Source organism: Ascaphus truei, unplaced genomic scaffold, assembly GCF_040206685.1.
Source record: "Ascaphus truei isolate aAscTru1 unplaced genomic scaffold, aAscTru1.hap1 HAP1_SCAFFOLD_1366, whole genome shotgun sequence".
NCBI classification, from domain to species: Eukaryota; Metazoa; Chordata; class Amphibia; order Anura; family Ascaphidae; genus Ascaphus; species Ascaphus truei.
Window position 1 is genome coordinate 20,466 of NW_027454245.1, and position 22,197 is coordinate 42,662.

The 22,197-nt window shown below is 44.8% G+C and overlaps 1 protein-coding gene across 1 annotated transcript in view; it reads right to left on the reverse strand.

The window, feature by feature from the left end:
* Positions 1-20,383, reverse strand: part of LOC142475760 (chloride channel protein ClC-Kb-like) — a gene marked incomplete at its 3' end in the record, with an annotated part of 39,607 nt that extends 19,224 nt beyond the window's left edge. Inside the window, 4 exon segments of the mRNA XM_075581492.1 lie at positions 357-485; positions 10,556-10,684; positions 20,277-20,344; positions 20,346-20,383. Of these exon segments, the coding sequence (XP_075437607.1) occupies positions 357-485; positions 10,556-10,684; positions 20,277-20,344; positions 20,346-20,368 (349 nt within the window).
* Between the last annotated feature and the right edge of the window lie 1,814 nt (positions 20,384-22,197).

Sequence of the window (22,197 nt, forward strand, 5' to 3'; positions counted from 1 at the left end):
GCTCATAGCTCCCTTCTGTCTGTGTCACTGTGTCACCCTGCGGGGGGAGGGACAGTCTCATAGCTCCCTTCTGTCTGTGTCACTGTGTCACCCTGCGAGGGAGGGACAGTCTCATAGCTCCCTTCTGTCTGTGTCACTGTGTCACCCTGCGGGGGGAGGGACAGTCTCATAGCTCCCTTCTGTCTGTGTCACTGTGTCACCCTGCGGGGGGAGGGACAGACTCATAGCTCCCTTCTGTCTGTGTCACTGTGTCACCCTGCGGGGGGAGGGACAGACTCATAGCTCCCTTCTGTCTGTGTCACTGTGTCACCCTGCGGGGGAGCGACAGGTTACCCAGCATGCACTCGGAGTCCTACCTGCAGCTTGGGGAGAGATGTACTTTGCGACACCCGCTGATACCATCATAAGCAGCACGTGATAAAGCACCCAGGAAAAGTACTGCAGGTACCGATACTCATCTAGCATGTCGTACACCCAGAGGTTCGCTGTACGTACAGAAGAAGGCGAAAGATAGTCAGTGACACAGCCGGGTAATCAGAACAAATACCCCTCTCAGCATCAGGGGGTCGGGGCAAAGTGACCTAATGTCAGGGACGTGTTTAATGGGTTAAAGGGTCAGTCCCACGTAGGGGCAAAGTGACCTAATGACAGGGACGTGTTTAATGGGTTAAAGGGTCAGTCCCACGTAGGGGCAAAGTGACCTAATGTCAGGGACGAGTTTAATGGGTTAAAGGGTCAGTCCCACGTAGGGACAAAGTGACCTAATGACAGGGACGTGTGTAATGGGCTAAAGGGTCAGTCCCACGTAGGGGCAAAGTGACCTAATGACAGGGACGTGTTTAATGGGTTAAAGGGTCAGTCCCACGTAGGGGCAAAGTGACCTAATGTCAGGGACGAGTTTAATGGGTTAAAGGGTCAGTCCCACGTAGGGACAAAGTGACCTAATGACAGGGACGTGTGTAATGGGCTAAAGGGTCAGTCCCACGTAGGGGCAAAGTGACCTAATGTCAGGGACGAGTTTAATGGGTTAAAGGGTCAGTCCCACGTAGGGACAAAGTGACCTAATGACAGGGACGTGTTTAATGGGTTAAAGGGTCAGTCCCACTTATGGGCAAAGTGACCTAATGACAGGGACGTGTTTAATGGGTTAAAGGGTCAGTCCCACGTAGGGGCAAAGTGACCTAATGACAGGGACGTGTGTAATGGGTTAAAGGGTCAGTCCCACTTATGGGCAAAGTGACCTACTGTCAGGGACGTGTTTAATGGGTTAAAGGGACAGTCCCACATAGGGGCAAAGTGACCTAGTGACAGGGACGTGTTTAATGGGTTAAAGGGTCAGTCCCACATAGGGGCAAAGTGACCTAATGACAGGGATGTGTTTAATGGGTTAGTCCCACGTAGGGGCAAAGTGACCTAATGACAGGGACGTGTTTAATGGGTTAAAGGGTCAGTCCCACGTAGGGACAAAGTGACCTAATGACTAGGACGTGTTTAATGGGTTAAAGGGTCAGTCCCTCGTAGGGTCAAAGTGACCTAATGACAGGGACGTGTTTAATGGGTTAAAGGGTCAGTCCCTCGTAGGGGCACTGATCAATAAAATTGTCAAGTTGGAAGTAATTTTGAACCCTTTAAACCCAGAACGAAATTATCTGAAAATAGAAGTAGATTCTAGAGCCCTGAAATCTCGATGAGAAGTTTTTTTTAATTCTAGAATTGAACCCAAAACTGGCTCTAGATTCAGTGGTTTTCTCTCCCAAATAAATAGAAGAGACCTTGTCTGAAGGAGAAAAAATACAGAATTAGGGACGTTTCTGAAACGAAATCTAGATCAAGACATACGAGATCTAGAAAATAAATTGGAGCCGTCTCTAGAATAAGAACATTTCTGGGAACTAAAAGGTGGATTACAAGCCCGTCGGAACCGGTGTCTGGATTAAAAGGTTATCTGAAAGCAGAACTATAAATATAAACACCGGTAATGTCCCCAGCATTCGGGAATAAACTGGAAAACACTGGAATATACCAAAAAATAGATTGTACTGTAATAGAAATGTACAATAAAGGAGATTATATATATATATATACACAGTCATGTGAAAAAGAAAGTACGCCCTCTGTGAATTCCATGGTGTTACATATCAGGACATAATAACAATCATCTGTTCCTTAGCAGGTCTAATAATTAGGTAAATACAACCTCAGATGAACAACAACACAACATATTACACCGTGTCATGATTTATTTAACACAAATAAAGCCAAAATGGAGAAGCCATGTGTGAAAAACTAAGTACACCCTTACTGCTTCCATAGGAATTAAGATGCCAAGTAGCAGACAGGTGCTGCTTATCAAATGCCCTTGATTAATTGATCATAAGCAAGTGTGACCACCTCTATAAAAGCCGAGGTTTTAGCAGTTTGCTGGTCTGGAGCATTCAGGTGTGTGTTAACACAATGCCAAGGAGGAAAGACATCAGCAATGATCTTAGAGAAGCAATTGTTGCTGCCCATCAATCTGGGAAGGGTTATAAGGCCATTTCCAAACAATTTAAAGTCCATCATTCTACAGTGAGAAAGATTATTCAAAAGTGGAAAACATTCAAGACAGTTGCCAATCTTCCCAGGAGTGGACGTCCCAGCAAATTCACCCCCAGGTCAGACCGTGCAATGCTCAGAGAAATTGCAAAAAAAAACAAGAGTTACATCTCAGAGTCTACAGGCCTCAGTTAGCATGTTACATGTTAAAGTTCATGACAGTACAATTAGAAAAAGACTGAACAAGTATGGTTTGCTTGGAAGGGTTGCCAAGAGAAAGCCTCTTCTCTCTAAAAAGAACATGGCAGCACGGCTTAGGTTTGCAAAGTTGCATCTGAACAAACCACAAGACTTCTGGAACAATGTCCTTTGGACAGACGAGACCAAAGTGGAGATGTTTGGCCATAATGCACAGCACCACATTTGGCGAAAACCAAGCACAGCATATCAGCACAAACACATCATACCAACTGTCAAGCACGGTGGTGGATGGGTGATGATTTGGGCTTGTTTTGCAGCCACAGGACCTGGGAACCTTGCAGTCAATAAGTCGACCATGAACTCCTCTGTATTCCAAAGTATTCTAGAGTCAAATGTGAGGCCACCTGTCCGACAGCTAAAGCTTGGCCGAAATTGGGTCATGCAACAGGACAATGATCCCAAGCATACCAGCAAATCTACAACAGAATGGCTGAAAAAGAAAAGAATCAAGGTGTTGCAATGGCCCAGTCAAAGTCCAGACCTCAACCCGATTGAAATGCTGTGGCGGGACCTTAAGAGAGCTGTGCCTAAACAAATGCCCACAAACCTCAATGAACTGAAGCAACGTTGTAAAGAAGAGTGGGCCAAAATTCCTCCACATCGATGTGAGAGACTGATAAAGTCATACAGAAAACGATTACTTCACGTTATTGCTGCTAAAGGTGGTTCTACAAGCTATTGAACCATAAGATGTACTTAGTTTTTCACACATGGCTTCTCCATTTTGGCTTTATTTCTGTTAAATAAATCATGACACGGTGTAATATGTCATGTGTACACACACACACACACACACACACACACACACACACACACACACACACACACACACACACACACACACACACACACACACACACACACACGGTGTAATATGTCATGTGTTTGTTGTTCATCTGAGGCTGTATTTACCTAATTTTTAGACCTGCTAAGGAACAGATGATTGTTATTATGTCCTGATATGTAACACCATAGAATTCAAAGAGGGTGTACTTTCTTTTTCACACAATTATATATATATATACACACACACACACACATATACAGTTGTGTGAAATATATTATATCCACATAGGATATTTACACTGACTTAGGGAAAATCTATGTAAACACAAGCCAAGAAATGGCAGAAATGGGAGGGGAGGAATAGTGGGGAGGGGAGGGAGGGGAGGGGAGGGGATGGGAGGGAAGGGAGGGGAGGGAAGGGAGGGAGGGGAGGGGAGGGAAGAGAGGGGAACAAGGAAAACACAAGGGGAATTGGGTACAAACAATAAACTGCCTAACAGCAATAAAAAGGGAGTGAGTGTGGTGGAGCAAAAGGGGGGCTACGTTTCGGGCTGAGCACCCCTTTTTCAGGCCCGTTCCCACAGAACTTTATAAAAGGAACTTGTGGTACTTCCCTTCATGCCATACCACAAAATATCCCCCTCCCGTCTGAACTGCATATTGTACACAACAAAAGTAAGAAAACATCGTGATCGCATAGACAGGGGAATGTAAAGAGAGGATCACGTATAGAAAATGAAGGTGTCCACTTACGTTTAAAGTGCCGCTGCCGGTAATGTAACCGGTACCTTCCAGGGGTTAATGGGAGACATCTTGGTATGATAATATGTACATACAGGTGAGTCACTGGCAAATCCAATACTCCTAAACACCTGGCGAACCTAGGGGCAATCACAGAACCTTAGGGGCAATCACAGAACCTAGGGTCAATCACAGAACCTAGGGGCAATCACAGAACCTAGGGGCAATCACAGAACTTAGGGTCAATCACAGGACCTAGGGTCAATCACAGAACTTAGGGTCAATCACAGGACCTAGGGTCAATCACAGAACCTAGGGTCAATCACAGAACCTAGGGTCAATCACAGGACCTAGGGTCAGTCACAGGACCTAGGGTCAATCACAGAACCCAGGGGCAATCACAGAACCCGTGGGCAATCACAAAACCTAGGGGCAATCACAGAACCTAGGGGCAATCACAGAACCTAGGGGCAATCACAGAACATAGGGTCAATCACAGAAACTAGGGTCAATCACAGAACCTAGGGGCAATCACAGAACCTAGGGGCAATCACAGAACCTAGGGTCAATCACAGAACCTAGGGGCAATCACAGAACCTAGGGGCAATCACAGAACCTAGGGGCAATCACAGAACTTAGGGTCAATCACAGGACCTAGGGTCAATCACAGAACTTAGGGTCAATCACAGGACCTAGGGTCAATCACAGAACTTAGGGTCAATCACAGGACCTAGGGTCAATCACAGAACCTAGGGTCAATCACAGAACCTAGGGTCAATCACAGGACCTAGGGTCAGTCACAGGACCTAGGGTCAATCACAGAACCCAGGGGCAATCACAGAACCCGTGGGCAATCATCTTGGTATGATAATATGTACATACAGGTGAGTCACTGGCAAATCCAATACTCCTAAACACCTGGCGAACCTAGGGGCAATCACAGAACCTTAGGGGCAATCACAGAACCTAGGGTCAATCACAGAACCTAGGGGCAATCACAGAACCTAGGGGCAATCACAGAACCTAGGGGCAATCACAGAACTTAGGGTCAATCACAGGACCTAGGGTCAATCACAGAACTTAGGGTCAATCACAGGACCTAGGGTCAATCACAGAACCTAGGGTCAATCACAGAACCTAGGGTCAATCACAGGACCTAGGGTCAGTCACAGGACCTAGGGTCAATCACAGAACCCAGGGGCAATCACAGAACCCGTGGGCAATCACAAAACCTAGGGGCAATCACAGAACCTAGGGGCAATCACAGAACCTAGGGGCAATCACAGAACATAGGGTCAATCACAGAAACTAGGGTCAATCACAGAACCTAGGGGCAATCACAGAACCTAGGGGCAATCACAGAACCTTAGGGGCAATCACAGAACCTAGGGGCAATCACAGAACCTAGGGGCAATCACAGAACCCAGGGTCAATCACAGAACCTAGGGTCAGTCACAGAACCTAGGGTCAATCACAGAACCTAGGGTCAATCACAGAACCTTAGGGGCAATCACAGAACCTAGGGGCAATCACAGAACCTAGGGGCAATCACAGAACCTAGGGGCAATCACAGAACTTAGGGTCAATCACAGAACCTAGGGTCAATCACAGAACCTAGGGGCAATCACAGAACCTAGGGGCAATCACAGAACCTAGGGGCAATCACAGAACATAGGGTCAATCACAGAAACTAGGGTCAATCACAGAACCTAGGGGCAATCACAGAACCTAGGGGCAATCACAGAACCTAGGGGCAATCACAGAACCTAGGGTCAATCACAGAACCCAGGGTCAATCACAGAACCTAGGGGCAATCACAGAACCTAGGGGCAATCACAGAACCTAGGGTCAATCACAGGACCTAGGGTCAGTCACAGGACCTAGGGTCAATCACAGAACCCAGGGGCAATCACAGAACCCGTGGGCAATCACAAAACCTAGGGGCAATCACAGAACCTAGGGGCAATCACAGAACCTAGGGGCAATCACAGAACATAGGGTCAATCACAGAAACTAGGGTCAATCACAGAACCTAGGGGCAATCACAGAACCTAGGGGCAATCACAGAACCTAGGGGCAATCACAGAACCTAGGGTCAATCACAGAACCCAGGGTCAATCACAGAACCCAGGGTCAATCACAGAACCTAGGGGCAATCACAGAACCCAGGGGCAATCACAGAACCCGTGGGCAATCACAAAACCTAGGGGCAATCACAGAACCTAGGGGCAATCACAGAACCTAGGGGCAATCACAGAACATAGGGTCAATCACAGAAACTAGGGTCAATCACAGAACCTAGGGGCAATCACAGAACCTAGGGGCAATCACAGAACCTAGGGGCAATCACAGAACCTAGGGGCAATCACAGAACCTAGGGTCAATCACAGAACCCAGGGTCAATCACAGAACCTAGGGGCAATCACAGAACCTAGGGTCAATCACAGAACCTAGGGTCAATCACAGGACCTAGGGTAAGTCACAGGACCTAGGGTCAATCACAGAACCCAGGGGCAATCACAGAACCCGTGGGCAATCACAGAACCTAGGGGCAATCACAGAACCTAGGGGCAATCACAGAACATAGGGTCAATCACAGAAACTAGGGTCAATCACAGAACCTAGGGGCAATCACAGAACCTAGGGGCAATCACAGAACCTAGGGGCAATCACAGAACCTAGGGTCAATCACAGAACCCAGGGTCAATCACAGAACCCAGGGTCAATCACAGAACCTAGGGGCAATCACAGAAACTAGGGGCAATCATAGAACCTAGGGTCAGTCACAGGACCTAGGATCAATCACAAAACCTAGGGGCAATCACAGAACCTAGGGGCAATCACAGAACCTAGGGTCAATCACAGAACCCAGGGTCAATCACAGAACCCAGGGTCAATCACAGAACCTAGGGGCAATCACAGAACCTAGGGGCAATCACAGAACCTAGGGTCAGTCACAGGACCTAGGATCAATCACAAAACCTAGGGGCAATCACAGAACCTAGGGGCAATCACAGAACCTAGGGTCAATCACAGAACCTAGGGGCAATCACAGAACCTAGGGGCAATCACAGAACCTAGGGGCAATCACAGAACCTAGGGGCAATCACATAACCTAGGGGCAATCACAGAACCTAGGGGCAATCACAGAACCTAGGGGCAATCACAGAACCTAGGGGCAATCACAGAACCTAGGGGCAATCACAGAACCTAGGGTCAGTCACAGGACCTAGGGTCAGTCACAGGACCTAGGGTCAGTCACAGAACCTAGGGTCAATCACAGAACCTAGGGGCAATCACAGAACCTAGGGGCAATCACAGAACCTAGGGGCAATCACAGGACCTAGGGTCAATCCCAGAACCTTGGGTCAATCAGAGAACCTAGGGGCAATCACAGAACCTAGGGGCAATCACAGAACCATGGGGCAATCACAGAACCTAGGGGCAATCACAGAACATAGGGTCAGTCACAGAACCTAGGGGCAATCACAGAACCTAGGGGCAATCACAGAACCTAGGGGCAATCACAGAACCTAGGGGCAATCACAGAACATAGGGTCAGTCACAGAACCTAGGGGCAATCACAGAACCTAGGGTCAATCACAGAACATAGGGGCAATCACAGAACATAGGGTCAGTCACAGAACCTACGGGCAATCACAGAACCTAGGGGCAATCACAGAACCTAGGGGAAATCACAGAACCTAGGGTCAATCACAAAACCTAGGGGCAATCACAGAACCTAGGATCAATCACAAAACCTAGGGGCAATCACAGAACCTAGGGTCAGTCACAGAACCTAGGGGCAATCACAATACCTAGGGGCAATCACAGAACCTAGGGGAAATCACAGAACCTAGGGGCAATCACAGAACCTAGGGGCAATCACAGAACCCAGGGTCAATCACAGAACCCAGGATCAATCACAGAACCTAGGGTCAGTCACAGGATCTAGGGGCAATCACAGAACCCAGGGTCAATCACAGAACCTAGGGTCAGTCACAGGACCTAGGGGCAATCACAGAACCTAGGGGCAATCACAGAACCTAGGGTCAGTCACAGGACCTAGGGGCAATCACAGGACCTAGGGGCAATCACAGAACCTAGGGTCAATCACAGAACCTAGGGGCAATCACAGAACCTAGGGGCAATCACAGAACCTAGGGGCAATCACAGAACCTAGGGGCAATCACAGAACCTAAGGGCAATCACAGAACCTAGGGGCAATCACATAACCTAGGGGCAATCACAGAACCTAGGGTCAATCACAGAACCTAGGGTCAATCACAGAACCTAGGGTCAATCACAGAACCTAGGGTCAATCACAGAACCTAGGGTCAATCACAGAACCTAGGGGTAATCACAGAACCTAGGGGCAATCACAAAACCTAGGGTCAATCACAGAACCTAGGGTCAATCACAGAACCTAGGGGCAATCACAGAACCTAGGGGCAATCACAGAACCTAGGGTCAATCACAGAACCTAGGGGAAATCACAGAACCTAGGGTCAATCACAGAACCTAGGGGCAATCACAGAACCAAGGGGCAATCACAGAACCTAGATCAGTCACAGGACCTAGGGGCAATCACAGAACCTAAGGGAAATCACAGAACCTAAGGGCAATCACAGAACCTAGGGGCAATCACAGAACCTAGGGGCAATCACAGAACCTAGGGGCAATCACAGAACCTAGGGGCAATCACAGAACCTAGGGGCAATCACAGAATCTAGGGGCAATCACAGAACCTAGGGGCAATCACAGAACCTAGGGTAAGTCACAGAACCTAGGGGCAATCACAGAACCTAGGGTCAATCACAGAACCTAGGGTCAATCACAGAACCTAGGGGCAATCACAGAACCCAGGGTCAATCACAGAACCTAGGGTCAGTCACAGGACCTAGGGGCAATCACAGAACCTAGGGGCAATCACAGAACCTAGGGGCAATCACAGAACCTAGGGGCAATCACAGAACCTAGGGTCAGTCACAGAACCTAGGGGCAATCACAGAACCTAGGGGCAATCACAGAACCCAGGGTCAATCACAGAACCTGCAATCACAGAACCTAGGGGCAATCACAGAACCTAGGGGCAATCACAAAACCTAGGGGCAATCACAGAACCTAGGGGCAATCACAGAACTCAGGGTCAATCACAGAACCTAGGGGCAATCACAGAACCTAGGGGCAATCACAGAACCTAGGGGCAATCACAGAACCCAGGGTCAATCACAGAACCTAGGGTCAGTCACAGGACCTAGGGGCAATCACAGAACCCAGGGTCAATCACAGAACCTAGGGTCAGTCACAGGACCTAGGGGCAATCACAGAACCTAGGGGCAATCACAAAACCTAGGGGCAATCACAGAACCTAGGGTCAATCACAGAACCTAAATAGGAAGCCAGCAGTGTAACAAACACCAAGAACGCCAATCACAGGATTGCACAGAAATAGTATATATATATATATATATATATATAGAATATAGTATATAATAGTATATCAATTCATAAGTGTCACCGGTTTCTGGAGCAGCTCCAGTGACTCACCTGTATGTGTTCATATTATCATACCAAGGTGTCTCCCATTAGCACCTGGAAGGTACCGGTTACGTTACCGGCAGCGGCAGCAGTTTAAACGCAAGTGGACACCTTCATTTTCTATTACATGACCTCTGTTCCCTTACAGATTTTGGGGGGGTTACCGTTCCCTCCCATTGTCCCCGTGCACCGGGCATGATATAAATCTATACTCTAGGAGCGCGGTCTGTGACTCCGCACTTTGTGTATAAATAAAAACCTGTATTTAGGGAATAAATCAAGATGACGACATTCTCCGAATCTGGAAGTAAATACACCCGTCGGAGACTAGAATGGGAAATCCTCGTCTAGAACAAAACCGGATCACACTTAATCCAGAATGACATTATTGTATGAAATAAACTGGATTCTACCCCTGAAACTAGAACAAAACCAGACACATCAGGAAAATAGAAGCTAGAACCAAGCAAAGTTTGTTTTTCTCCATAGAACCAATGGGAGGACTAGATTTTCTAGATCCAAATCTAGACGTTCTCTAGAACAATTGATGCGCCTAGAACAGGAAACCAACCCGGAATCATTCCTGGACCCTGAACAAGAGAGGAATGTTTCCGGGAAGTGTCCGGAACGTGGAACGCATTCAGGACGCGCCGGAGTGAAACCGGTGTATACCGGGAGAGACGGGTCTCACCTCTCTGCAGTTTGGCGATAGTGACGTCCAGTCCGAAGCTGATGATCGCCATGCTGACCCCGAGTAAGAAGAGGAAGATCCAGTCCTCCCCGAACCTCAGGAGGAACCGCCGGAGCGTGAGGCCCACCGCTGAGAGAGAGAGGGGGCACTGTATAATGATGCAGAGTATCTATACACTGATAGTGATCACGCTGCGCTGTATAATGATGCAGAGTATCTATACACTGATAATGATCACGCCGTGCTGTATAATGATGCAGAGTATCTATACATTAATAATGATCACGCCGCGCTGTATAATGATGCAGAGTATCTATACACTGATAATGATCACACTGCACTGTATAATGATACTGAGTATCTATACACTGATAATGATCACGCCGCGCTGTATAATGATGCAGAGTATCTATACACTGATAATTGTCACGCTGCACTGTATAATGATGCAGAGTATCTATACACTGATAGTGATCACGCTGTGCTGTATAATGATGCAGAGTATCTATACACTGTATAATGATCACGCTGCGCTGTATAATGATGCAGAGTATCTATACACTGATAATGATCACGCTGCGCTGTATAATGATGCAGAGTATCTATACACTGATAATGATCACGCCGCGCTGTATAATGAGGCAGAGTATCTATACACTGATAATGATCACGCCGCGCTGTATAATAATGCAGAGTATCTATAAACCTGCATCTATATAGTCCTGTTTTAAAATAATTACCCACCCGGCCTGTATTATTGAACTTTTGGTATGTTTGAATATCAAAGGTGTGTTTGTTTTCTTCTTCTCTTAACTGTGTGCTGCTAATTGACCAACTGGAACAAGCTGATTTATTGGGGAGGGGGAGGGTCATGTGACTGCTTTAAATGTAGATATAATTAGACTATAGTGATCATTTTAAGTGACAATATATAGTTAGACTATAGTTTGACTAGAGGTGACTTGGGACTGCATCTTTCTACTAACTCTTCTACACAAGGCAACACACGGTGAGCTATTCTGACCACACTATGATCCCTGCTGTTTACCTGCACAATTTAACCCCTCACCCCTTTACAACTTATTTCACTGCAGCCTCACCCAACACTGACTGCACACAACTACCTCCTGCACTACCACTAACTCAGCCCACTGCATAGACCCCAAGCATTGCAATGCAGATAAACATTTGACAAGGAAAAGGCGCGCCCCTGCTGTTTAGTCTGCACACTCTTGGCTCACTACAGCCCCATGCAGCATTACCTACCTTTGGCATAATGAACCTGGTATGTACCTCAACTTTGTTCTTTCTCGTGGCCTCATGGAAATATTACTCCCTCTATGAACTACAAACTCCCCCCTCCATGCCCACACCCAATATCACCATACACCCTGGACTACTCAAAAGCCTGGCACTATCTACCGAATGTTGGTGGAGAACTCTGAAAACCAGCACACCAACCACTGCTCACTCAAATGGCAAACACCACAAATTTACACCTTGCAAACAACTACCCAAATTTCTACTCATACTATTACTCTCTTTAGCAGGTGATATTGAACCTAACCCAGGTCCTCCCTTTTCAACTCTGTCCCACACCCCTGAGAATACCCCCTTCAAATTCCAAAAAGGGCTATCTGTCGCCCATATAAACATCCGGAGCCTGCTGCCCAAACTGGATGAACTAAGGGCATGGTGCCTTATGCCTAAACCCAAAGCCATTGTTCTCACAGAAACATGGCTATCCCCTAAAACCCCTGATGCAAATATCGCCATTCAGGGATACTCCATTTCTAGGAGAGATAGGTCAAAGAGAGGAGGAGGGGTGTTATTTTATATTGCGGACACCCTACAATTTACACTGATAAATTGCCCCCCCCAAGCCCACCCTCTTTTGAAATACTAGTTGGCAGAATCTGCCTCCCCTTCTCTAAGCCCATCTTGCTTGCTGGCATCTACCGCCCCCCCTAAAGCCCCTCTACAATCTCTGACTGATATCACCCAATTTCTTGGCTCCATTTCCTCTCTGAATGAGAAGAGTGAGCTGCTAGTTCTTGGGGATTTCAACTTCAATTGGCTTGACCCTAAAAATCACAAAATCCACACACAAATTAAATCGCTTAACCTATCGCAACTCATTTCCCAACCCACACGGATAAACCTGAAATCGCACAACCATTCCTTGCTAGACTGGATTCTCTCCTCAAACCCCAGCAGAATCCAATCCTCTGGCATCCTTCCTGACATTTTCAGTGACCATGCAATAGTGTACTGTGTAAGGAAAATTAAACCGCCCCATTCAAGCCCCAAAGTTCTCCTCACTAGAACATTTAAAAACTTTAACCCACAACAGTTTCTGGATGACCTTACCAACTGCCCATGGCACAGAATCGATTTAATTCCCGACCCTGATTCTGCGCTCGACTATTTCCAATCCGAGTTCTTAAAACTCTGCAATACCCATGCTCCACTACACAAAATAAGGGTACAGGGGGCCCACCTTCCATGGGTTACACCTGACCTTATAGCACTCTACCAGCTCAGGGATGCCTTGTGGAAAAGCTACAAAGTAACTGGCACTACCAAGGATCTCAATCACTACAGATGCCAGTGGAACGTGTGCACAAGGCAAACAAGGCACGCAAAAGCACAATATTACTCTGACAATCTCCACCAAAATACATCAAACCCAGCTAACTTCTGGAAGGTTATCAACAATATATTCCAGGCTCCTAACCATCAACAACCAAGTAATATCACTAAGGGGGATATTATTCTGACAAACCCCACTGACATTGCAAATGCATTCAATGATTACTTTGTGGGGTGTGCTACTAACTTATTAGCGAAACGCAGCCCAAACCACAAACCTGAATCTCACCCTGGGAGTACCCCTATAGTCCCACCCCCTCCCAACACTGCCCACAATTTCAATTTGTCCCAGTATCTGAAGAGGAGATTACACAAGCGCTCCTCAAACTAAAACTAAGCAGCCAATGTGGACCCGACTTACTACAATCTAGGTTCCTAAGACTTGGTGCCCCAGCCATTGCTAAACCAATTGTGTCCGTAGTCAACTCTATCCTGTCTGCAGGCCATATCCCTAAGACCTGGAAAACTGCCAGAGTTGTCCCAATCTTCAAAAGTGGGGACAAAAACACTGTCTCAAACTACAGGCCAATCTCACTTCTCCCAATACTATCCAAAGCCATGGAAAATTTGTCCACTCCCAATTAAGCGATTTCTACACCAAGACAAATTTCCCTAGCCAATTCCAATCTGGCTTTCGCCCCAAACACTCCACCGTAACTACCCTGCTAAAAGTTTGCAATGAGACCCAGTGTGGGATGGAACGGGGACAACTCACTGGTGCAGTATTCCTAGATTTTGCAAAGGCTTTTGACACAGTTGATCATGTTATCCTGCTTAACAAACTCCAGAGCTCTGGAATAGGGAAACATGCTTTAAACTGGTTTCAGTCCTACCTATCAGGTAGATCCCAACATGAGTCCATCTCAGGCTCTAACTCCAACCCCCTGGATATCACCTGTGGTGTCCCCGCAAGGCTCTGTTCTGGGGCCCCTACTCTTCTCAGTGTTCATCGATGATCTTCCCACAGCTTGTAAGGAAGCCTCAATACACATGTATTCTATATATTCCCATATAGATTCAATACACATGTACGCAGATGACACAATCCTATATGCACACAGCCATAGCCTCTCTGACCTTCAACACATATTTCAGTCTGAATTTTTGAGACTCGAAAACTGGATTTCCCAAAACAAACTGTTTTTAAACACTGACAAGACTGTAACAATGGTATTTGGGACCAAGACTAAATTTGTAAAGCTTCCAGTGACTGAGCTCCTGATCAGAACCAACGCTAAAACCACCCTAACACCTGTCACTAGTTTTAAATACCTGGGCTTATGGTTTGACTCCCACTTAACATTCGGAATGCACATTGATACCCTGACAACCAAGACCTATGCCAAACTAGGGGTACTTTACAGGAACAAATCCTCCCTAAGTTTCCTGGTCAGAAAGCGTATCGCACAGCAGATGCTAATGCCAATTATTGACTATGGAGACATAGTATATGGCTCGGCTCCTCAAACCCACCTTAGCAAACTTGACACCCTCTACAATTCAATTTGTCGTTTTGTTCTCCAATGCAACTACAACACACATCACTGCGAAATGCTCAAAGAACTAGATTGGTCATCACTAGAGTCTAGGCGCAAAGTTCACCTTTCCTGTCTCACCCTCAAATACTTTCTGGGCAAGCTACCCAGCTACCTGAACAAGCTCCTCACCCCTACCACATGCAGCACCTATCACCTGAGATCAGACTCCAAAAGACTGTTCATGGTCCCAAGGCTCAACAAAGTATCCGGCCGCTCCTCCTTCTCTTACCGTGCACCCCAAAACTGGAACAACCTACCAGAGACTCTCATATCCACCACCAGTTTAAGTTCTTTCAAAACTAAGGTTGTCTCACATTTTAATCTGGTCTGTAACTGTTTCATACGCTCATAATATATATTATCTGTAACTTACATACGCCCATAATATATATTATCTGTAACTGTTACATACGCCTATAATATATATTACCTGTAACTGCTACATACGCCCATAATATATATTATCTGTAACTGTTACATACGCCTATAATATATATTACCTGTAACTGTTACATACGCCTATAATATATATTATCTGTAACTGTTACATACGCCTATAATATATATTATCTGTAACTGTTACATACGCTCATAATATATATTATCTGTAACTGTTACATACGCCTATAATATATATTATCTGTAACTGTTACATACGCCTATAATATATATTATCTGTAACTGTTACATGCGTCTATAATATATATTATCTGTAACTGTGACATACGCCTATAATATATATTATCTGTAACTGTTACATACGCCTATAATATATATTATCTGTAACTGTTACATACGCCTATAATATATATTATCTGTAACGGTTACATACGCCTATAATATATATTATCTGTAACTGTTACATACGCCTATAATATATATTATCTGTAACTGTTACATGCGTCTATAATATATATTATCTGTAACTGTGACATACGCCTATAATATATATTATCTGTAACTGTTACATACGCCTATAATATATATTATCTGTAACTGCTACATACGCCTATAATATATATTATCTGTAACTGTTACATACGCCTATAATATATATTATCTGTAACTGTTACATACGCCTATAATATATATTATCTGTAACTGTTACATACGCCTATAATATATATTATCTGTGACTGTTACATACGCCTATAATATATATTATCTGTAACTGTAACATACGCCTATAATATATATTATCTGTAACTGTTACATACGCCTATAATATATATTATCTGTAACTGTTACATACGCCTATAATATATATTATCTGTACCTGTTACATACGCCTATAATATATATTACCTGTAACTGCTACATACGCCTATAATATATATTATCTGTAACTGTTACATACGCCTATAATATATATTATCTGTAACTGTTAAATACGCCTATAATATATATTATCTGTAACTGTTACATCCGCCTATAATATATATTATCTGTAACTGTTACATACGCCTATAATATATATTATCTGTAACTGTTACATACGCCTATAATATATATTATCTGTAACTGTTACATACGCCTATAATATATATTACCTGTAACTGCTACATACGCCTATAATATATGTTATCTGTAACTGTTACATACGCCTATAATATATATTATCTGTAACTGTTACATACGCCTATAATATATATTATCTGTAACTGTTACATACGCCCATAATATATATTATCTGTAACTGTTACATACGCCTATAATATATATTACCTGTAACAGTTACATACGCCTATAATATATATTACCTGTAACTGTTACATACGCCTATAATATATATTATCTGTAACTGTTACATACGCCTATAATATATATTACCTGTAACTGTTACATACGCCTATAATATATATTATCTGTAACTGTTACATACGCCTATAATATATATTACCTGTAACTGTTACATACGCCTATAATATATATTACCTGTAACTGTTACATACGCCTATAATATATATTACCTGTAACTGTTACATACGCCTATAATATATATTATCTGTAACTGTTACATACGCCTATAATATATATTATCTGTAACTGTTACATACGCCTATAATATATATTATCTGTAACTGTTACATACGCCCATAATATATATTATCTGTAACTGTTACATACGCCTATAATATATATTACCTGTAACAGTTACATACGCCTATAATATATATTATCTGTAACTTTTACATACGCCTATAATATATATTATCTGTAACTGTTACATACGCCTATAATATATATTATCTGTAACTGTTACATACGCCCATAATATATATTATCTGTAACTGTTACATACGCCTATAATATATATTACCTGTAACAGTTACATACGCCTATAATATATATTATCTGTAACTGTTACATACGCCTATAATATATATTATCTGTAACTGTTACACACGCCTATAATATATATTACCTGTAACTGTTACATACGCCTATAATATATATTATCTGTAACTTTTACACACGCCTATAACATATATTATCTGTAACTGTTACATACGCCTATAATATATATTATCTGTAACTGTTACATACGCATATAATATATATTATCTGTAACTGTTACATACGCCTATAATATATATTACCTGTAACAGTTACATACGCCTATAATATATATTATCTGTAACTGTTACATACGCCTATAATATATATTACCTGTAACTGTTACATACGCCTATAATATATATTACCTGTAACTGTTACATACGCCTATAATATATATTACCTGTAACTGTGACATACGCCTATAATATATATTATCTGTAACTGTTACATACGCCTATAATATATATTACCTGTAACTGTTACATACGCCTATAATATATATTACCTGTAACAGTTACATACGCCTATAATATATATTATCTGTAACTGTTACATACGCCTATAATATATATTATCTGTAACTGTTACATACGCCTATAATATATATTACCTGTACTGTAACTGTTACATACGCCTATAATATATATTATCTGTAACTGTTACATACGCCTATAATATATATTATCTGTAACTGTTACATACGCCTATAATATATATTATCTGTAACTGTTACATACGCCTATAATATATATTATCTGTAACTGTTACATACGCCTATAATATATATTATCTGTAACTGTTACATACGCCTATAATATATATTATCTGTAACTGTTACATACGCCTATAATATATATTATCTGTAACTGTTACATACGCCTATAATATATATTACCTGTAACTGTTACATACGCCTATAATATATATTATCTGTAACTGTTACATACGCCTATAATATATATTATCTGTAACTGTTACATACGCCTATAACATATATTATCTGTAACTGTTACATACGCCTATAATATATATTATCTGTAACTGTTACATACGCCTATAACATATATTATCTGTAACTGTTACATACGCCTATAATATATATTATCTGTAACTGTTACATACGCCTATAACATATATTATCTGTAACTGTTACATACGCCTATAATATATATTATCTGTAACTGTTACATACGCCTATTACATATATTATCTGTAACTGTTACATACGCCTATAATATATATTATCTGTAACTGTTACATACGCCTATAACATATATTATCTGTAACTGTTACATACGCCTATAATATATATTATCTGTAACTGTTACATACGCCTATAATATATATTATCTGTAACTGTTACATACGCCTATAATATATATTATCTGTAACTGTTACATACGCCTATAATATATATTATCTGTAACTGTTACATACGCCTATAATATATATTATCTGTAACTGTTACATGCGCCTATAATATATATTATCTGTAACGGTTACATACGCCTATAATATATATTGCCTGTAACTGTTACATACGCCTATAATATATATTATCTGTAACTGTTACATACGCCTATAATATATATTATCTGTAACTGTTACATACGCCTATAATATATATTACCTGTAACTGTGCATGCGACGTCTTGTATATAATGTATACCCTGCTCATTATGTAACTGTATTTTTGTACAGAAAATCTCAGAGAAATGCTGCACACAGTTACCGATACAGTTACCGGTGCCCCAGTGTTTGCACGAAAGCCTGCGGTCAGTCCTGGACAGATGGACAAAGGAACAGAGGGCACAGCGGGTTTAGCAAATCAAACTCATTTATTGAGCCAACATTGTGTAACTGTATTTCTGTAACCATTGTATTATTTGTTATAACTCTGTGCCCAGGACATGCCTCGTTTTCACATAACTCTGTGTTACTTCCTGTAATACAGTGATAACGATCACGCCGCGCTGTATAATGATGCAGAGTATCTATACACTGATAGTGATCACGCTGCGCTGTATAATGATGCAGAGTATCTATACACTGATAGTGATCACGCCGCGCTGTATAATGATGCAGAGTATCTATACACTGATAATGAACACGCCGCGCTGTATAATGATGCAGAGTATCTATACACTGATAGTGATCACGCTGAGCTGTATAATGATGCAGAGTATCTATACACTGATAGTGATCACGCCGCGCTGTATAATGATGCAGAGTATCTATACACTGAAAGTGATCACGCCGCGCTGTATAATGGTGCAGAGTATCTATACACTGATAATGATCACGCCGCGCTGTATAATGATGCAGAGTATCTATACACTGGTAATGATCACGCCGCGCTGTATAATGATGCAGAGTATCTATACACTGATAGTGATCACACAGCGCTGTATATATGATGCTGAGTATCTATACACTGATAATGATCACGCCGCGCTGTATAATGATGCAGAGTATCTATACACTGATAGTGATCACGCCGCGCTGTATAATGATGCAGAGTATCTATACACTGATAATGATCACGCCGCGCTGTATAATGATGCAGAGTATCTATACACTGATAATGATCATGCTGCGCTGTATAATGATGCAGTGACAGATAGCCGTGCGCGTTATACGCATGTGACAGATAGCCGTGGTGGTTATACGCAGTGACAGATAGCCGTGGCGTTATACGCAGTGACAGATAGCCGTGCGCGTTATACGCAGTGACAGATAGCCGTGCGCGTTATACGCAGTGACAGATAGCCGTGCGCGTTATACACAGTGACAGATAGCCCGTGCGCGTTATACGCAGTGACAGATAGCCGTGGCGTTATAACGCAGTGACAGATAGCCGTGCGCGTTATACGCAGTGACAGATAGCCGGTGCGCGTTATAACGCAGTGACAGATAGCCGTGCGCGTTATACGCAGTGACAGATAGCCGTGCGCGTTATACACAGTGACAGATAGCCGTGCGCGTTATACGCAGTGACAGATAGCCGTGCGCGTTATACGCAGTGACAGATAGCCGTGCGCGTTATACGCAGTGACAGATAGCCAGTGCGCGTTATACGCAGTGACAGATAGCCGTGCGCGTTATACGCAGTGACAGATAGCCGTGCGCGTTATACGCAGTGACAGATAGCCGTGCGCGTTATACGCAGTGACAGATAGCCTTGCACTTACGTCTCAGTACCCGGAGGACCCTCCGCCCACACCTGAGTACCCCCCCCTGCCCGCCTCTTGTCCTGGGGGGGGTAGGAGTCGCTCTCGGTCATCTCGCTCTCCCCCTTACTCTCCCCCCGGGCCCTCCCCCCCCGGGCCCTCTCCCCCCCGGTCTCCGGCTCCTGCTTCTCTCTGTGGAACAGACCCATCCCGGCTGTGGAGGAGCGTGGCACTGACCCTGGCACTCTCCCACCTCCCTTATATACTCTCCCCCCCCCCCCCAGTAGGAATTGTTACTCTTAAAGGGCCAGTGTGGGCAGAGGTGAACACAAATAACTTTTGTTTAGTGTTCAGGTGAGGGAGGGAGGGGGGGAGGGAGAGGGGGGGTGAACAGAGAGAATGGGGGGAGGGAGAAAGAGAGGGGGGTAGAGGAGAGAGAGAAGGGGGTGGTAGAAGGGGTGAGAGAGGGAGAGGGGGGGGGACAGTGGAGGAGTGTGAGGGGGGAGAGAGAATGGGGGAGTAGGGGGGGAGAGAGAGTGGGGGAGTGTGATGGGGAAGAGAGTGGTGGAGTGTGATGGGGAGAGATAGTGAAGGAGTGTGAGGGGGGAGAGAGTGGGGGAGTGTGAGGGGGGAGAGAGTGGGGGAGTGCGAGGGGAGAGAGTGTGGGGGAGTGTGAGGGGAGAGATAGTGAAGGAGTGTGAGGGGGGAGAGAGTGGGGAGTGTGGAGAGAGTGAAGAGTGTGAGGGGGAGAGAGGGGGTAGGGAGAGAGAGTGAAGGAGTGTGAGGGGAGGGAGAGAGTGGGGGAGGTGTGAGGGGAGATATAGTGAAGGAGTGTGAGGGGAGAGAGAGTGTGAGGGAGTGTGAGGGGGGAGAGAGTGGGGGGAGTGTGAGGGGAGATATAGTGAAGGAGTGTGAGGGGAGAGAGAGTGTGAGGGAGTGTGAGGGGAGAGAGTGGGGGAGTGTGAGGGGAGAGAGTGGGGGAGTGTGAGGGGAGATATAGTGAGGGAGTGTGAGGGGGAGAGAGTGGGGGAGTGTGAGGGGAGAGAGAGTGTGGGGGAATGTGAGGGAGAGAGAGAGAGTGTGGGGGAGTGGAGGGGGAGAGAGAGTGTGGGGGAGTGTGAGGGGGAGAGAGTGGGGGAGTGCGAGGGGGGAGGTAGAGTGGGGGAGTGTGAGGGGAGAGAGAGTGGGGGAGTGTGAGGGGAGATGTAGTGAAGGAGTGTGAGGGGAGAGAGAGTGTGAGGGAGTGTGAGGGGAGAGAGAGTGGGGGAGTGTGAGGGGAGAGAGAGTGGGGAAGTGTGAGGGGAGAGAGAGTGTGGGGGAATGTGAGGGGAGAGAGAGTGTGGGGGAGTGGAGGGGAGAGGGTAGGGGAGTGTGAGGGGAGAGAGTGGGGAAGTGTGAGGGGAGAGAGAGTGGAGAGGAAAATAGATTTGGGGAGTGATAGGGGAGAGAGAGAGCGGGGGACTGTGAGGGGAGATATAGTGAAGGAGTGTGAGGGGAGAGAGAGTAGGGAGTGTGGGGAGAGAGTGGGGGAGTGTGAGGGGAGAGAGTGTGGGAAGTGTGAGGGGAGAGAGAGTGGGGAAGTGTGAGGGGGGGAGGAGAGTGGGGGGAGTGGTGAGGGGGAGAGATAGTGAAGGAGTGTGAGGGGAGAGAGTGGGGGAGTGTGAGGGGAGATATAGTGAAGGAGTGTGAGGGGAGAGAGAGTGGGGGAGTGTGAGGGGAGAGGAGTGGGGAGTGGGGAGTGTGAGGGGAGAGAGAGTGGGGAAGTGTGAGGGGGGAAGAGAAGTGGGGGAGTGTGAGGGGGAGAGATAGTGAAGGAGTGTGAGGGGAGAGAGTGGGGGAGTGTGAGGGGAGATATAGTGAAGGAGTGTGAGGGGAGAGAGAGTGGGGGGAGTGTGAGGGGAGAGAGAGTGGGGGAGTGTGAGGGGAGAGAGAGTGGGGGAGT